Source organism: Crotalus tigris, unplaced genomic scaffold, assembly GCF_016545835.1.
Source record: "Crotalus tigris isolate CLP2741 ecotype Arizona unplaced genomic scaffold, ASM1654583v1 scf7180000024439.5362192, whole genome shotgun sequence".
In the NCBI taxonomy this organism is placed as follows: Eukaryota; Metazoa; Chordata; class Lepidosauria; order Squamata; family Viperidae; genus Crotalus; species Crotalus tigris.
Genome location: NW_024100609.1, coordinates 3,605,909 through 3,625,599, shown reverse-complemented (window position 1 = coordinate 3,625,599; position 19,691 = coordinate 3,605,909). Strand labels below are relative to the sequence as shown.

Here is a 19,691-nt window from a genome sequence, read left to right as displayed (position 1 = left end):
TGGATTTACTAGAGACATGTTCAACTATTGAAGCTGAAAGGAGTTAAGAGAAAATTATAAGAAATTAATCTGGGGATATTGGCAAGATTAAAGATCAAGGCTTTTTAAAAGTAAACATAAGGAAATTTAACTAGGATTAAATATATATGGTGTGGATTCTGGTAGTTATTAATGGAGTTTCTTTTTTATCAGGATTGAAGGAAGAGAATATAAAGATCTGTTTATAAATGGAGGTTTCTTTTGCTTTTTCTTAGGGAAAGTGGTAAATTGCAATATAAAAATGATCGGAGTAGGTTGTGTGTGTGTGTGTGTGCACACGCTACTATTTCTGATAGCTCTTAACAGACCTTTGCTGATTAGGACTCAATGACCAGTTTTTACAATTTGATTAATAAGAGATGAGTCATGGGAAGAGATCTTTTTTATTGAAATACTAGGTGTTAAGTTATTCAAGTTTTTTATACTTGTCTGAAGGCAGGGGAGACATCTTTTACAGTATAGATCTTTTTTTCCCATAAGTTTTCTTCCCTTTGTACTTCTCTGCCATCTATTGGAACACCAAAAGCATCCTTTCTGTAGTAGCACCAGCTGCTCTGTGGCGTGAGCCCACTGGTCTTTGGCAAGTATATTCAAAGCCCCCCACTTTCCCCCCTATCTGGATGTGTTATCTCTGCCATCTTGGTTAAACTAAAATTTAATAAATTAAAAATTGCATTAAAAAAAGAAAAGAAAAATGTTTGTAGTGACAAGAATACATTAAAGGCAATCTGTTAAGTTCTCCATATGTTCTAATTTCTTCAGTGCAGAAAAAAAAAATTAGGAGGTGCCCTCCCAAATTAGGTTTCTTTCAGATGTTGAAAAATAACGTTTCATCAGCATCTGCTTGATGTTGGAGAAATTATACAAGTTAAGCACAGATATCATATAAAACAGTGATTCTCAACCTGTGGGTCAGGACCCCATTTGGGGTCGAACGACCATTTCACGGGGGTCGCCAAACAACGCAGTCCACCATTTTTTTCCTTTTCCTTTTCCCCCCTTCCTTACTCCCTTTTATTCTATTGGCTTTTGAAAGCCAATAGAATAGACTCTCTTGAATAGAGTCTAATTCTATTGGCTTTCAAAAGCCAATAGGAATTGTCCAGGCTGTCTCTGCCCTGCTGAGCCCGCCAAAAGTCCCATTCTGCAAATGGTGCTGCACCAGTTGAGTAATCCGACTTATGACCGGTTGAGTAGTCCTTGACTTACGACTGGTTGGGGGTCGCGGCATTAAAAAGGTTGAGAACCACTGATATAAAACATTTCATAAGCTATTGCAAACTAGCAGGATTTTGTCTACCTGCTAATATAGCCGTATGTATGCCTGATCAATGTAAACTGCTGGGGCCGTTGTTTTGGAGCATGCAGCTCACCCTATTCAAATCTGCTTTTGAACTATATCCTAAATTAATATGGTCTCAGTACAAGTGAAAAAGGAAAAGTTCTACTAAAGATGATAAAAAGGGGTCCTTGGTGCTCTCTGAGCTTGTTTTCTTGCAGATGTTTCATTACCCTAACTAGGTAGCATTATCAGTGCTAGTAAGGAGTTGTGTTTGCTGTCAGTTTATATTCTGGTGTCAATCCTAAAACCACCCCCCACCCACCCACAGACAAGACATCAGAATATAAACTGACAGCAAACAGCACTCCTTACTAGCACTGGTGATGCTGCCTGGTTAGGGTAACGAAACATCTGCAAGAAAACAAAGCAAGCTCAGAGAGCACCAAGGACTCATTTCAACCCTAAGCTACAAATATTCTCCTTTAATGATAAAAAGTAAACAGAAGAACCAATTTGGGATGGGGCGTTTTCACTTAGAAAGCAACTCAGTAATATTTTGATCCAGCAGCTTGAAAAGTAGAATTTAATGAAGTTTTACTTCTATACAAAGTACTCCACCAAAATAATACACACATATCAAATAAGTTTCCATTTCAGTACACTGATTTAATTTACATGTAAGTAAGAGAAATTAAGATAATGCAGACTAAAAGAGTTTATTCTAAACTCACAATACCAGCCCTTTTGAGAAACAATAGGCTAGACCTTTAAAGTGCTATGTTTATGTACAAACTATTACAATAGTAAATATTTAAAATTTGTATGGGGCATTATGGTTACATGTTCATCAGCATTGCTGCAATTTATATCAGTCTGCAACAAGTCTGCAAATCTCGTTTTTAGTTAACAGAACATACCACTTTACAATTGCTAGTATTTCCAAAAATGTGAATAGCTTGTTACAAAACACATTTTATAATTTTTTGGCATTTTTCTGTTTAATTTGCTAGAACGATTACCTTAAGTACCACCACACATTACCAACACAAAAGGATTTTGAAGATAATGGGCCCAAACCACTAGCCAGTCACTTCAAACCAGCTAAAAAGTCTTAACTTCTTTTAGAAATCTGCATCCAAAGTGAATGAATTATCTGCAGGACTTGACATCACACCCATCCTTTGATATTCTCCTACACGCTTTTCAAAGAAGTTAGTTTTGCCTTCCAGAGAGATATTCTCCATAAAGTCAAATGGGTTCTCAGCCTTGTATATCTGAAAGAAATTGATAATTCAGGCATACGGTTATTATTACTAAATCAAAACATAAGCCATTTTTGTTAAAAAAAATATTTTAATCTCAAAGGCCTATTATCACCTATTCCACAATATCCCTATTTTGTTTAGAGCTCTCCCTTGGCCATGTATTTCACAGCTGCCACCTTCTGCATATAATTCTCCCTACTAGTATTCTCTTAGAGGTAAATAAAAGTTGATTTTTTTTCCAAATGCAGGACTTGACAACATGATGTTCCCTAATACACCACAACATTGTTTCTATTCCACTTTTAATATTCTAAGCCTAGATTCATGATTTAGCCCTTAATTACTCTGGAAAGAAAACAGAGCATGGATTCTACTTTTAGCATGATGAAGCAAGAGCTATTAAAGAAGTACATCATGCCACCCTAGGTCCACTGTTAATACTACAGAGCACCTGCATTTCAGAGTTTTAAGCACATGCCAGCATGGAGGCAGAGATCCAAAGCTGGCAGATGCTAGTATGTATAAAGGCCAGATCCAAAACACTTTGGATTTGAGGGTTGGAAAGGTACAAGTCCAATAATATCTTTAAAAGCAGGAGATAGTCTGGAAATAGTTATTTAAAGCAAAATGGCTCACAATGCAAAGCTGCAATAGCATTATAATGCATTTACACAGAGTTCATTTGAACTTACTATAAATTGAGATAAATAAGGGATGTCATAGCAAGAGTGCTCTGCTTAACTATGAAGTAGCACTAAGGAACCAGAAGCCAATTACTTAATGGCAAAAAGGCAGGCTTAAATATAAATATAAACAGATTGCATGGTAGTTGTTAAGAAACAGAGCACAAGACTTACCTTGTTAAAACCTAGTTCCAGGATCAGTCTGTCTGCTACGAATTCAATATACTGCTTCATTAAAATGCAGTTCATTCCGATTAGGTTTACAGGCAATGCTTCTGTCAAAAATTCCTGCATTTAAGTAAACAAAGTATCTTAACACATGAACACTGTGCCATAGAGACCATTAAATGCCTTGCTAAGTTTAAGCTCCTCTTACTTTGATGTGAGAATGTTTTGCAATTACCAGAAAGAACTGCCAATTACCTGCTCTATTGTGACAGCATTTATGATGATCTCCCTCACTCTTCCCTCAGTTGGTTTGTGCACCAAGTGTTTGAACATTAGACAAGCAAAATCACAATGCAAGCCCTGTAAAGAATAATTGGAAGATATTTCAAAGAACAATTTGAAGAAGCTGTTTTTCTGTTATCAAAAACAAAGTAGCACGCTAGTTAAGGTTTGTACAAAAAAGCCATATAATCAGTTAGGGCACTACTGTTAGCACCAATAAAGCAAACATAGGCAACTACTATTATCATTCAAGCTTTGACACTACAGCATTTTTCAATTTTATAGCATTAACTAACTCTCTCATGGAACCAACCCATCTTAGTTTCTTTGATCAACAAATCATACCTCATCTCTACTAATCAGCTCATTAGAAAAAGTAAGTCCAGGCATCAGACCTCGTTTCTTTAGCCAAAATATTGATGCAAAAGAGCCAGAAAAGAAGATTCCTTCAACTGCAGCAAATGCTACTACACGTTCACCTGTTAAGAGAGAAAAAAGCATTGTGGACATGAAAACTGGCTCAAATGCCATAAAGGAAAAACACCTGGAAAGTCAAACTAGTACAATACGCACCATAAGCGGCTTCTTTGTCCCCAATCCATCGCACGGCCCAATCAGCTTTCTTTTTCACACATGGCAGGGTTTCAATAGCATTGAACAGAAATTCCCTAAAAGAACAAGATAGTGCCGGTAGATATGCTTCTGAAGTTATCATGCCAGTTATCCCTGCTAAATAATTGCTAAAATGACATTTCTAGAGCAATCCTACCTGAATGCATCACTGTCTCTAAAATAAATCCTGCCTGGTACGTGTCATAAAAGAAAAAAAAATGGCCCAATTCTTTTCCTTTGCTTTCCAACCACTTTGAAGGTAAATTCCCTGCAACTGATCTCATTAGCCATTCTAAAGGTGGTAGAGGGGTCTTCAAACTTGGCCCTTTTATGACTTGTGGACTTCAACTCCCAGAATTCCTCAGCCAGGCACACTGGCTGAGGAATTCTGGGAGTTGAAGTCCACAAGTCATAAAAGGGCCAAGTTTGAAGACCCCTGTGGTAGAATTTATTCTGATTTGCATAATACTTTGAGAGCTGCCACCTCTCCCTTCTCATAGCTGCTCTTGTGAAGAGCCGACTGCAGGAGATTCCACACTAACTGGGAAGTCCCAAAGCCAGACTGATCTTCTCAGAGCAGATCTCCATTTCTACTCTTGAAGGAGGAGAATATGCACACTCTGGGAATGCCCAGTTATAGCAGGGATTAGCATTGAGTTTAGAAAATACCCTAAAACTACATAAACAAATTCAAACAGCTTTTCAGCTTACAAATATAGGATCTTTCAGATGGTGGGGTGTTATATCACTTGAACAAAAACAAATGTCAATCTCGCTACCATCCCACTGGTCAATTAAACTGGGATTTCTGACGGCCCTTATTATGGCGTCAGTGGCATTGCTTTATGCAAGGATGGAGAAATGCAATTTCAATCCAGTACCTTTGGATATAGCACGTAACTGGTGCTTCAAGAGATTATCTTCTCCCTCACTAATGCCTCATTTTATCTCCTAGCTCCAAATGTAGGAACATACTGATTATGGCTGAGAAAAGTGCCCAAAAGTAAAAGTGCAAGTACGTCACTACAGATCACAGGGGAAAAGACAAGTTCGGTCTATTGTTATGACAACTGGGAAACTGAGGATGACACATGTTAACAGCTTTTTACCCCATTGTCTGAAATATTTTGCCCAGCAATAGACAAATGTCCAGAACTACATAGAAGAAAACAGCTAGCAATTTCTTTTGTGTACTCTTAGGTTCTGAAAACATAATCATTCAGAGCATGCAGATATCCAAGCAAATTTGGAAACAATTCCAAATTTTTATCTTGGATAGCTTTTAAACCGAGTTGGAAAGGACTAAATAACAGAAAGGCTAGTTGTTCAGAAGATCTCGGCATAACACCAGGCTTACATCTGCACTGCAGCAACCCAGATATGAAGGGGAGAATGTGAACAGGAGTAAACAGATATTTATATTACATCAACAACTCCTTAAAGAAACTGCCTTTTTTTCTAGCTCTTGTGGCACGCACACACAAAAAAAAGATTTGAGCTGACAACAGGAAGATGTACACTCTCCTGCAGATTCCAAAATACTTCCAACTCTACAGAGAGTCTGCATAGTTTTCTTAGGCACTGTAGGATTTGACAGTTGTTTCTGTTTTACAAAAGAGAATACGTATCCTTTCTGTACTGTTATACAAAAAAAAAACCCCTTACTTATAGAATTTCTATAAAACTAAGGAATACAGCTACGGTTTTCATATTTGAAGTGTTTGTGCACATTCAGTAAATATTTAATGCAGTATGCTGGCATGTATCTGGAAACAGTACTAACCGTTCTTTAGAATCCTTAATGTAAGTATCAATAAGTAAACTATACATTTCTGAATGAATGTTCTCCATGGCAATCTGGAAGCCATAGAAACAGCGTGCTTCTGTGACTTGTACTTCTTGGCTGAATCGCTCCACCTAGAGGATAGATATTTACAATAAGTTACAAAGCATTTGATCAGGTTATTTGTAACTAGTTTCCTGTATATGTAATACAAATGTCATTTATCTTCCAAGTCCAAATATGCCAAGTTCTCGGTAAATTATACTCAATCTCAGAGCGTCACTTTTAGCAAATAAAGAATTGGCCCACAATTTGAAATATGGTTCCCCAAAGGCTCCGTATAAACAAATTATACATGCAGTGTACGTATATGTTTAACTTCAAGGAGCAATTGACATTAGTTTTAGCCTGTTCAAAATCTGGCAAGAATATATTGTTATTAAATTTAGTTTTTGAAAAATTAATACTCAAACACATATTCAGATGGTTCACTTGCTTAATAGGCTAAGATATCAATAGGCCAGTTTCATTCCTTCCATTTTAATTACCCATTTTAATACATCTAAATAGTCAGATTACTAGAAGAACTGAAGTCAGATTTGCACCTTGAAAAAAAGGAAAATATGTTTTTGAATCAAGCTAATTCATGTATTTTTCTTGGCGTTATGAAGGCAATTTGTCATTGCTTTCTTCCAGATGGTTTTGCAACTTCCCAGTCTAGCCTACACAACATATGCTAAGTATTTTTTGATAAAACCTATTCTGCTAAAACTAGGTAAGTACATGACAATGTTTCTTTCAAACTCAGAATATAACATCCCCTGCTCGAAACTCTGCATGGCGTGGGGTTGGATAGAACAAACGTAGTCATTTCTTCACTTCCCCACTGCTATCATCCCAACACAGCATAGCCTGTCAATCTGATTCTCAGATTTTACTGGCCATAGCCTACCCTTTAATAGAGGGAAGGTAGCCATAAGGAAGATTAGGAATGACAGAGCTGGTAGGACAGGGGTCCTCAACCTGTGGGCTGTGGCCCACTGGGCCAATAGAACAGGCTGCCCAGTGCCGCCGCTGCTATAAAAATGGGGTGCCACATGGCAAAAATAGGGCACTATTAGTATCATGTGGGCACTTGCACCACCGTTTGCGTCGTGCATGCTCGTGGCCCCGTTTGTGTGCGTGCACGTGCATGTAAAATGCTTCCCCCTCCCTTTCCCTCTGATCCGCCAACCAAGAAAGATTGGAGACCTCTGTGGTAGGATATACCCACTGTGTCCTCTGCCCAAAGCAACGATAGATTCCTTCCCAACCACTTCTGCATGGAACACTAGCATTCTAATCCATGCAGGCATCAGAACTTTAGTTCAGAGCATCCAAAAGTATCTTTCATATTCGAATAGCTTTAAATTTACTACTACTTTTGCTCCTCTAAAAGGTCATACTCTTTAGCTTACTCAAACTACCTCCTTCCACTTTTCTCCACACAAGTACCCTATGCAGAGCTCATATTCATCAATTTAAGCTTAATTTTCTACAACCCACTATAATCTGAATACATAACCAGCCCTTCTGAAAAGCATTGCATCTAGAGATATTTATGTGGCGTTGTGCCTATGTTAGCTTACTCATAGATACTATCCAATGATCAACTTATACATAATCTATACTACACCAGGTCATCCTTTAAGGATCACTTGTTCAGCAACCATCCAAACTTCCAAACAGCATTGAACGAGTGGAGTTCCAGCAACTGCAGCATCCTGCAGTTGCCCTTTGCAGCCTTTTTTGCCAGCTTCTGACAAGCAATGTCAATGGGGGAGACAGCAGGAGGCCACAAATGGCAGGATGTGCTTCCTTAATGACAGAAACCTGAAGTTCCAGAATTGCCATTGCTAAGCAGTAGTCATGTGGCATCATGCTGTGACTGTGTTGCTTCTGGTTCCAATTTTTGTGATTAACTAAGATTTTAGGTAAGGCAACTTCCTACTACCAAAATCAGTGAGGAAGTTGCAAATCCCAAGTCAGCAGGCAGGTTAGCTGCAGCTGGGAGAAAGGGAATAAGAGTTCCCAAGAAACACATGAATAGCCAGCATGGTGTGAGCAGAGAAGGGCTGGGGGACTACATGCAAATGGGGGTGACTTAACCCAACAACTTGTGACCTTCCTGGACAATTTCCCCACCAACTTATTGAGTAAATTGGTAGGAAAGGCCACAAATCACAAGATTCTGGGCTGCTACAACGGGATCAAAAGCATGAACCAGATGCCAAGAACCCAGATCACAATCACATGGTCCCAGGATGCTGGGACAGCCAGCATCCTGAGAACTACTTGTAACCTATCAGTGCCATTGTAACTTCAAATAGTAGCTTAACAAATGGCTGTAGTCTGAGGACTACCTGTATAATAATTTGAACTCAACAAGCACGTGGAACCTGCCAAATATCACTGCAAAGAGAGTCCTAATTGCCAAAGCTTTGACTAGAAAAAAAGCTAGCAAGCCTAGACCTGCCAATTTACAGGAGACAAAGACAGATGTCTACCCATCAATCTTCTATCACAAGCCATTTATCCATTGGTAGTTGTCTCCTGACGCTTTTGATTATTTATGGGAACGTTTCACGTATTCCCTATAGTTCTGGATCTTTTTATCTTTCAGCTACATTTTTGAAGTCAGAAAAATTATATTGGACATGTTAGCTTGTAATAGTGGCACAAAAGCAGAAAGCAAAAACTAGAAGAGTGAATGAAATGTGCCAAGCAGATCAAAAACAGAATGACCAAGATTAAAGGAAAAATCTCATTTGCATATTATTGAAAGCTATTTTGATATTAGAAAAAAATCAGGACATTTAAATGACCATGGAGATTCTCGGTCATCCAGGTCATGGTTGTCTCAAAGGTTCTTTTTTAGGAGGCAACTGGACTTTGTTTTTCTTTGAAGATGTTTCGCTTCTCATTCAAGCGAAATATCTTCAAAGCAAAACAAGAAAGTCCAGTTGCCTCCTAAAAAAGCACCTTTGGGACAAGAAATTTAAAATTATAACCCATAAAAGTTTAGAGCTTGCATAGCTTTTCCTCTGGTTTCATGTTTCAACCTGTGGTGCTAAGGATTTAGGAAAAGATTCCTTATTCATAAACAAGGATTTCTTCTTTTAATCTGCTAGAAAAGCTACAGAAAAGCCTTATGAGGAAGTGGGCACTATAACAGATTTTATATTTCTAATCTAAGAAGAATTAAAAAAAAGGGTAGGAGAACATTACTGCTTGCTTCTTTTGATAGTAAATCTGAACTGCTTTTTTAAAGTAAGGTAGAAAGGGTCACTCGACCCTTTGCTGTAGTTGCAGTAGATTACTGGCAATATAAAGAAAGATACATAAAGAAAATTAGGGTAATTATGTTGACATATTGAATATAAAAATTGAACACACTTACCAAGTTTTCATTGACAATACCATCACTTGCCGCAAAGAATGCCAAGACGTGGGAAATGAAATACTTCTCTTCAGGTTTTAAGGATTCCCAATGTTGAAGATCTTTAGAAAGATCCACCTAAATACACCAAACAGCCAGTGAGAATAGTCACAATACAAGCAATTACTTTAAAAACATTTTTCTTTTCAAAAGTAGAATAATAATTTAAGTAGCACTCTTCCATTGTTACCTCAACAGAGATGCATCCAAAATTGATTGGGCAAAGAGATATTGATTAGTTCAAAGACACTCTAGTGAGTTTCCATGACTGAGTTCAGGACTACACCTCTTTCCTAGTCCTAATCCAGCAATTTGGTCAGACTGGCTTGCTTCACAGTTACTCTACACCTATCTTGTTAGCACTGCTCCTACCTCCACCACAGAGCCTCAAAGGAAAGAGAGAATAAAAGGCCTTCACCTCTTCAGCTGTCCAGAATGACGCCTCTGCTTTCTTGTACATTTGCCAGATGTCATGATATTGAATAGGAAAAATGACAAAACGTTGAGGATTATCCCTTAACAGAGGCTCATCTTGCACATTGTTTGATGGAAGCGGCTTTGCTCCTTTAGGTACCTCCTGAAAAGTACAAGTGTAATATATTACCATGTTAGAAGCATTCCTATGAGAAAACATTTTCAATAGTTAAGATTATGATAAATTCAGTAATAAAACCACACCAAATCTTGATTTTTTTTAAAAAAAAGAGAATAAAAGCCCAACTTCTTAGATTCTACTTTACATCCTAAAAAGAATCATAAAAGAGGCAGATGGGTTTTGTATACAGATAAGAATTTAATGGTCAACTGAGGAAAAAGTTAGAATGCTACGGGATCAAAAGCACAAGAATGTTGAAGGGCAGAGAACAGTATAACTAAAAAGAGAAAAATAAGAAAAAAATAATAAATTCAAGAATATTCCTTTAAAAGGTTTAAAAAATATTGTGTTTGTGTAAAACACTAAATCTATACCAGACAAGTTAGACGGGCCAGGTCAGAAATTAGAATAGGACAGTACATGAGGGCCCCCCAAAAACCCCTGCAATTGCAAAAAAATGAGCCTTCTCCTTTAAATTGTTTGCTCAGCTGATTCAACTATCCCACAAAGCATTCTAAATGTGTTGCTAAACCTAAGAAAATAAACTTTAATCCCTTGAAGAAGAAAAGCAGCTGGGGCCCGCTGAAAGGCCCAAAATTCACTCCTGTTCCCCCTTAACAGGAAAGGCCAATCTTTGCGTAATTGGGCATTTGGCGCCAAAGCTTCAGAGAAGACAACTGAGTCCCGCCCTCACTGCTTCCTACGCGGCGGGAAGGTTCCCCCCCCTTTCCACACAAAGGACCATCTTCCATCCACACACCCTCCCCCCCATCCCTCCCTTGAACCCTTCGAGAAATCCCCCCCCCCAAAAAAAATCCGTGAGACGAATCGCTCGCACCACGGAACTCACCGCTTCGGCGCCCGGCTCCCGAAATATCTTCCGCGCCGTCTTGGTCGCCAGGACCCGGGTGGCGTTGAACGAGGGAGGCTAGGAAGGCGAAAAGATACGGAAACCGAGGTCAGAGCGGATTTCAAAGGCGGGAAAGCCCGAAGGCCTGGGACGCCTCTCGAGAGCGCGCCTTTTCCGCGTGAGTCCTTTAGGTGCAGACTTCTAGGACTCTCCCGGGCTGAGAACGGACCAGCCTTCTGGAGGGCTCGCTGCAGGTCAGCGGTAACTCGGTGCCCTTCGTGCATTTTTGGGGACTTCAGTTCCCACCATTCCAGGAAGAACCGCCAAAAGCAAAGGATGGCGGGAATTGTAGTTCGATATGTTTAAAAGGCTGGATCGCATTAACGACTTTGAATCCCCGGTGAATATTTATATTAAGAAAGCACCCCCACAAATAATTGGAAGCGAATCGAGCAAAATGCCGTGGCTGTCTACAAAGGGCGTCTCCGGGGAGCCACACTTATTGCACAAATTATGGGCTCAAGAAAGCCGCCGCCTTCCTCCCCCCAGCCCATCTCGTGTTCCTCAGTTTGTGCTGGAAATATGACCTGCACAGTCTCCTGCAGTTTCTTAAGAAAGCGAGAGGATCGTTTTCCTCAACTCTCATTAGAGGGATTCTTCCCCCCTCCCCATACAAAGGGGTATTTTTGCTTCACTCCGCTAAAAATTCATCCTCCGGGAGATTCATAATTCCGGTCCCCTTTAGACTCACCGTGTTCTCCTTGTCGTTCAAGGGCATTTTCTTCTTAGGCGAAAACTGAAGCTGCTGCTCATTATGAAGGGAGAGAGGGTTGCGAGTAGAGAACATCGTTCAGCTTGCGAAGAGAGAAGCAACAAAATAGCCAACCGGAGAAAAGCGAGAAGGAGCCCGCTCGCCGCTTTATATGAGTTTCGAACTTGGCGCCAGAACGCCGGATCATCCAATCGCAAAGCAATTGGAAGCCCTCTTTGCGGCTTGCCATTGGTTGAGCGATGCACCCCATTGTGCCCCAAGCGCGGGAATCAGAAGCGAAGGTCTGCCCCTTCTTAATGTGTCATAGCCTAGCAATGAGTGATAATAACCCAAAGGTGCTTTATTTATTTTTTTTCAAACTGCAACTGGACTTTCTTGATTGGAAAAAAAAACCCCACCTTTGGGACAACCATAATCCACAGAACTGAGAATCACCATAAATGAGTGACAATAACATTTCTTTTGACTGTGGCGATTTTATTTATTTATGAGGGACGACTTCTTCCAAAGCGTGTCAAGGAGATGTCCTCAACCTCCTGAGAGTGTTTATAATTGGAAAGAGAATGACGTGACAATTTTTCTCCCCCTCCCCCTCTGTTTCCCATCTCTTGCCTACAGGTAGTCCTCAACTTACGACCACAATGGAGCCCAAAATTTATGTTGCTAAGTGAGACATTTGTTAAGTGAGCTCCATGATATTTGCCATATTCTGACAAGTCTTTGATTTTCCTCTTCGAGCTAATATACAGAAATGTTAAGAAGCATACATCAGTCATAAAACAGAAATAAGCAGACAAAAAGAGAAGCTAAAAGACAGGACTCTAAGGGAAATGAATTACTTATAACTGTTATTCTGGCTTTTTTTTCTGCCTGCTCCACCTGATGCCTTGCCATGATTTCATCTACGTGCTCCCTCTCTTTTCTTTGCCTCTCTCTATATTTCTGGAGACAGACCTGCCAAAACAAGACATTTTGAACACCTGATGGCAAACCAACTGGAGGAGGCAAATTTACTAAGTAAATCAGTGTGATACTGTCTCAAGACTCATGCTATTAAAGAAAAAACTACAAGACCCAGAAAGCTGTCCTGCCTTCCTTTAATTCTTTTCTAACCTACACATACGCAGCTTGTAACACTTCTTCATAAACCTTTGGCAGAGATGGAGAGAGTTTTATTTCTGGCTGGAATCATATCCAGTTGCAGTGCACTTTGGTTGCTTTCCGACCATTTGTTCTAAAGCACTTTGTAGTAGTTAGGACAAAGTATGGTGATTTTAGATTTTTAGCAACAGGCTGATTAGAAATGAAGCTGCTGAGAATAAATAATAAATAATAACCCTAACCCTTCCCTCTACTTGTAAAAATCTGTAAGGGATAAAATTTAATCCTCTAGCTCTAAATAGATTTTTTAAAACAATATTAATATTACATATAAATATATAATTCTTGTAAGAAATTATGATATCTCAGAACGGTGATTGGGAAGGAAATATATTAAAATTTTATTTGGATTCTAAATATATATAAATTTCTGGAAATATTGCTGTTTGGAAATAATCATAGCACAGGTCAACAAAAACCACTTGGATATAAATTAGTGAAAAAGGTTCATTTTTACCTGCTCTGCCTCTGCAGCTAGCAGTGCATGATGGATTGTTTTCTGTAAAGTTAAATCAGCCTGATATGATAGCAGCTAAGACTGAATTGCTTGATTTAAAAGAGGCAAGTGATGTTAAAAATGAATTAGGAAAGGGGATTTGAGGGCTCCACCCAGCCCCACAAAGGCTGCAGAGTCATGTTTCCCAGCCTTGCTGGAAGGCTGTCCTGTGAACATGTTTAAATTGAAGATATTAACACAATTCACCAAGAAAGGGCTTGAAAGATGTGCAGATAGTTTTTAAATATTCAAGTTCAAAAGTTATTCTAAAAAGTATTCTAAAGCAATTTTTGCTTGTTCCTAGATTCCTTTGATTCCTGTTTTATTTCATTATAATTAGGTCATGTTACTTTGAATCCTAAACTAATCCTAACGTTGCACATGCAAGTTGACAAACAAACAGATAAATAAGACGATCTCTTACCTCAAACAGGAGTTTCCCTGCATAGTATAGGAATGTCTCCATCCTTAATTTAATGTTCTAAACTAAACTAATCCTAAACTAAATAAATATATTAAGTATGATAAACAAATAAACATTGTGTGTAAACTAAACTAAATAAACAAGTGTGATATTAAATAAGATAAATAAGAAAATACTATAAACTAAACCTAAGCTATATAAATGCAGTTAAATAAAAACAAAACCTGATCTAAACTACCAGTGCTCAATGAGTAAGGAGTGATACACTTGCCCATTTCTCTTGAAAGAACTTCAAGACGGCCACCGATCTATATTTGGTGGGTCGCATGACACGTGCCTTCTCAGCTCTGGCACCCTCCCTACAGAGTGTTCTTCCCATAATTAAGTCGCCCCCATCCCTTTTGATTTTTAAAAAAGCCTTTAAGAGCAGATTAGGCGACCAGGACTGAGTCTGATGGCATGTGCACCTGCAGGAGCAGTGGGGGAAGAGTTTTGGCAGCAGAGTTTTCCCAGAAAGAGACCTGGATCAAGAGATTGCACAGCCTTGAGCTGGATGGGGGAGCATGGAAGTGGTTTAGGGTAGGGTAGTCACAAGCTTAGACTCTCTCAGGGTAGACTGGACTCTCTAGTAGTTAGAAAGTTACAGCTCGAGTTTGGATTTTATCCACTAAGTCCGTGGCCTCCAACTCCAGCTTTGTTGGCTGAGGAATTCTCCCACCATCCTGTCAGAACCTATCCTTCCATTCCCCCACCATCCAGTCTCAACTGTATTTATCCTTCCATCCCACCCACCATCCAGTCTCAACTGTATTTATCCTTCCATCCCACCCACCATCTAGTCTCAACTGTCAGTATTTATCCTTCCATTCCCCCCCCCACCATCCAGTCTCAACTGTCAGCATTTATCCTTCCATTTCCCCCCCACCATCCAGTCTCAACTGTATTTATCCTTCCATCCCACCCACCATCCAGTCTCAACTGTCAGTATTTATCCCCATTCCCCCCACCATCCAGTCTCAACTGTCAGCATTTATCCTTCCATTCCCCTCCCACCATCCAGTCTCAACTGTATTTATCCTTCCATCCCATCCACCATCCAGTCTCAACTGTCAGTATTTATCCCCATTCCCTCCACCATCCAGTCTCAACTGTATTTATCCTTCCATCCCACCCACCATCCAGTTTCAACTGTCAGTATTTATCCTTCCATCCCACCCACCATCCAGTCTCAACTGTCAGTATTTATCCTTCTATTCACCCCCCCCCACCATCCAATCCCAACTGTCACTACCCCAACTGTCACTTCCATTCCCCCCCCCCCATCACAACTAATGAAGATTCTTGGATGAGAAGTGAAACGTTTTCTTCATTTTCAAGGAAAAACAGTCCAGTTGCCTTTTGGAACTTTTGAAACAACTATGACCGGGATGATTGAGAAAATCCACAGACATTTAGCTATACAATTTGCGATGAACACACTTTGAATGGTGTGAGGGTATGAATGGATTTCCAGAAAACTTTCAGACTACAGGAAATTTGAGATGCAGACAACACAGACTCAATCCCATCAGCCTGAACTGGTGTTCAACAATGAAAGGATACAGGACAGAAAACCCCCTACAGAAGCACAGCTCCAACTAAATAAGACAGATTCATTTTACAATTGTAAACTGTAGACAACTTTTAAAACAACATTAATTTTGCATCTAGTACATGTAACTCTTCTAAGAAACAGTAATTTCTCAAACTGTGATCTGGAAGGAGCTATATTAAAATTTCATTTGGATTCTAAATATCTATAGATTTCTGGAAATGTTGCTGTTTGGGAATAATCATAGCACAGGTCAACAAAAACTACTTGGATGTACATTAGCGAAAAGAGTTCGCTGTTACCTGCTTCTGCCTCTGCGGCTAGCAGCACATAATAAATTGTTTATGGTCTTGCAAAGTTTCTTCTTGGAGTTATTCAGTATTTTTGACAGAGCAATCAGTGACAAACAGTAATGGTGATGACGAATCTCCTTGAACTATTCCTCTCTTTTATTAGTAACCTCTCCCTTGCTCTTACCATTCATTAGCAATGTCTTCCCTTGTCCCATAGATTTTGGAAAAAGCTTCTGCTGTTTCTATTGACTCATGTTATTTCTAGGCACTTGATTATCCAATCATGTGACATGGAGTGAAATGCCTTCTTCTAATCAATCCATGCTACATTCAACTTGGTTTTGCTTTTCTAATCCAGATAAACAAATGTGATATTAAATAAGATAAATAAGCAAATAAACAAGCAAATAGATACTGAAAAGTAAACTAAATCTAAGCCAGTGATGGCGAACCTCTTAGAGACCGAATGCGCAAACTGCAACCCAAAGCCCACTTATGTATCGTCGGGTGCTGGGTGGGCGTGGCCCATTGGGTGGGCGTGGCCCATTGGATGGGTGTGACCAATTGGGTGGGCGTGGTCCATTGGGTGGGTGGGGCTGTGGTGGTAATGGCAGACTGGGTGGGACTAAAAAGTTCAATCAATCAATTCCAACTTTGCGAGATCTTTTTTTTTCCCGCAAGAAGTTGAAATTGACTTTTTTTTTTGCACATGGTGGCAGAGGCCTAAAGCGAAAAGATTTTATAATACCCAGTTGAAGGCCTAGGACTGGGGTGATGGCAGCGTGCCTACAGAGAGGGTTCTGCGTGCCACCTGTGGCACATGTGCCATAGGTTTGCCATCACGGATCTAATCTGTTGAAATAAAATGAAACCAAAATTTGATCTAAGTCACCAATACTCAACACCCATAAGAGCTTTCCTTCAGCCCACCAAAAGTTTTATTTACTTCTCCTTTGTGAGCTCATCCACCTGTCAGCACCATTATGAAGCATGACCTCAAAGGAAAAGCAAAGCAAACTGAATGCTACTCAGAGCTTTATTTATTTTTCTATTTTTCAATAATTTTCAATATTAGGAAAAATGTTACAGTAGTACAAAATCCTGTTGATTCATTTGGTGGAATCAGAGGATCAGCTAACAAGAAAATAAATATTGCTGTAGATAATTCTGATGCTAGAGACTGGTGCTAAAGGCTTATTCTTTTAAGACAGAGAACTTTTAAGAAGGGCAGAGAAACTGGTCAGAACCAAAGGAGGTGTGTGTGTGGATATCATGTTGCTTATGCTGGGAGATTTTAATAATTTTACTCTCAAAATATCAGATGCTTAAACAATCAGGAGTCTAGTACCTGAAACTCTCTTCTGAAGAGAGTTTTAAGAGTATAGGAAGTCCTCACTTAATGACCACAATTTGAACTGGAGTTCCTGTTGCTAAGCGATTATTAACTGAAACATTTATTTATTTATTTATTTGTGAGACTTATATACCACTTTAAGTGCAAGCACTCTCTAAGCGGTGTACACCAGTAAGCAATGTATATATATATTTACAGTGCCCCCAACAATCTGGGTCCTCATTTTACCTACCTCGGAAAGATGGAAGGCTGAGTCAACCTTGAGCCGGTGAGATTTGAACCGCTGACCTGCTGAACACAGTCAGCTAAAGTGGCCTGCAGTACTGCACTCTAAACTGCTGCGCCACCTCGGCTCACATGACTGCTCCTTTTGCGATGTCAGTTTTGGTAGCTCTGGAATAGATTTTCTAAATATGAAGTCTGGTCACGCCTGGGCATCATGCCAATAGATGATAATATAGTATATGTAACTCAAAGTTGAGCTGTAGAGTCCTTGGTGCTCCCTGAAGTTGTTATTTGCTTACAGGCAGTTCCTTAACTTCTTCATTGCTGGAAGGGGGTTGGATTTTCTCCCTCTTTATATACAGCAGCTTGTCCTGCCAGTGTTGATGGGGCTGCAGTTTTGTCTTTGGCTGTTCCTGGATTAGGGTATTGTTTTCTACTTGGATGTTTGTCAACCATGGAATTATGGCTAATAAATGCTACTAATTTGAAACTCGATAAACTCTAGAAACCCTATAAAAAGGTTTCCTTTAGGAAAAGAACTCTACCATATAATTCCTCTCATTTATAAAACCTGCCAGGGAATAAATGGGATAGTCTCGAAAAGGGATGATACATGTCCTCTTTCAATGTCGTGGATCAACGAAGAACTGTGGCATGGGTCATGATGCATAATCACATGACATCTCTGAAGTCAAGCAGCCCCCCCCCCTAGACTGCTGCCCAATGAAGATCAGTCTGTATGTTTTCCTGCAAAAGACGTCAGAGAAGTCTGTCAGGCCAAGTTACAAGAGTGCATGAGCAAAATTTTCCAGGCCTAACAAATACAATCCTCAGGCGCCTGTTAGCCATTGTTATCACAGGCAAGAGATGGCAATGTCTATTAAGGGAGACTCTGCTGGCATTCCCAGGCTCTCAAGTTCACCCCACATTTTGTCCTTCTCCTATTCTTCAATATTGGCCTTTGGTCATTATCTGGCACCACCTCACGGTACCAGTGGTCATCAGGGTACAATTGCAGTATGCTGGGAACAGTGGGACTGTGGCAGTTCTGAAACTGAAATTCAGCATTTTGAAATATGACATCATTGTCATCAGTGGGGCTCAAATTCAGCCAACAGACTACTCCCCCCCTGCTTAAAATGGACATCTATTTCTATTTCTTTTTTGGTATCCTGCCTATATTATTTCTACAAATAACTCAAGGAGGCAAAGATATCCAGGACATCTTCCTCCTTGTATTTTTCCCACATCAAGAGAGCAACTGGCTCAAAGTCAGCCACCTAACTTTCATGACTAAGGTGGGACTAGAACTCATGCTCTCCTGCTTTCTAGCCTGGCGCCTTAACCACTAAACCAAGCTGGGTATTTATAAATGTATAGCACACATTTTATATCATATACATATTTAATGAAAACACTTTGGTGTCCATAATACTAGCTGTATTGCATATGATAGGTTAAGTCTATATGATGCCATTATTTAATTTATACAGCACACTGGATCTTTATTGCACAAGGTGGGTTCATGCAACAATCTAGACTAATGTTTATTAGCTGGTTTATTAGCTGGTAGTTCATACCCCTCAATAGGTGAGAATTGAGCTGATACATTAGGGATCTTAATTGGAAATTGCAGGACATCAGCACTGACACATAATGCATTTTATAGGCTCCATTACAGCCACAGAGCTGTCTCAGTATATTGGCAGACTAGTACATTTTGGGGGACATTGAATTATATGGCATTTATTAAACCCATTTGTATGCAGCTGCATTCAAAAGCAACTCTTGGAAACTTACATTTTGTAGAACTGTCCAACTCAGCTAGACATCGTTCACAATTACCACAGGAAATACGCTGTTAAATTCATTCTTGGAGAAAATGTGTATTGCCCTCATGCATGTTTATTCAAAAATAATAGATTGCAATAAGAAAACTGTAATAGACATAGGGTCTACTACCTACCTGCTACTATGGTACTGAGGCTTTGTGTCATCACAGCAAAAGAGTGTTAGGCTCTTGTACAGTAGTGAGTGCCCAGCAATGTAATTATTAATATAGCTTCCTCAATGGATCTCAAACCAACATGTTTATACCTGAGGAGGTGCAAGCCATATTCCGATGTCAGAGCAAAGTCTATGACTTTGTCTGTTGAAAACCACAAACAAATCAGAATCCAGTACATAGACTCTATGTACTGGATTCTGATTTGTCTGTGGCTTTCAAAGGGAGCCTCCAGCCTTGAAATACAGTGCATTTTTTCTGAAAGGGAGCATGGGAATTCCCATCAATTTTCAGGAAAATGACCTGTATTTTTCTAGCCTAATAGAAACCCAA

General features: G+C 39.6%; 1 protein-coding gene across 1 annotated transcript; it reads right to left on the bottom strand.

Moving 5' to 3' along the window:
- Positions 1–1,888: 1,888 nt before the first annotated feature.
- Positions 1,889–11,956, bottom strand: RRM2 (ribonucleotide reductase regulatory subunit M2). The gene is made up of 10 exons (XM_039331925.1): positions 11,789–11,956; positions 11,038–11,115; positions 10,011–10,169; positions 9,554–9,670; positions 6,115–6,248; positions 4,293–4,387; positions 4,065–4,198; positions 3,693–3,797; positions 3,444–3,557; positions 1,889–2,595 (listed from the first exon to the last, which is right to left on the bottom strand). Exons 1-10 carry the CDS (start codon positions 11,882–11,884, stop codon positions 2,443–2,445), a joined length of 1,185 nt encoding a protein of 394 aa, XP_039187859.1. The 5' UTR covers positions 11,885–11,956; the 3' UTR covers positions 1,889–2,442.
- Positions 11,957–19,691: the final 7,735 nt, after the last annotated feature.

Coding starts and splice junctions, on each gene's coding strand:
- RRM2 (XM_039331925.1), bottom strand. CDS start 11,884: ATGTTCTCTACTCGCAACCCTCTCTCCCTTCATAATGAGCAGCAGCTT. Junction 4,199..4,292: donor GGACAAAGAAGCCGCTTATG/GTGCGTATTGTA, acceptor CTCTCTTAACAG/GTGAACGTGTAGTAGCATTT. Junction 3,798..4,064: donor AGCTGATTAGTAGAGATGAG/GTATGATTTGTT, acceptor TATTCTTTACAG/GGCTTGCATTGTGATTTTGC.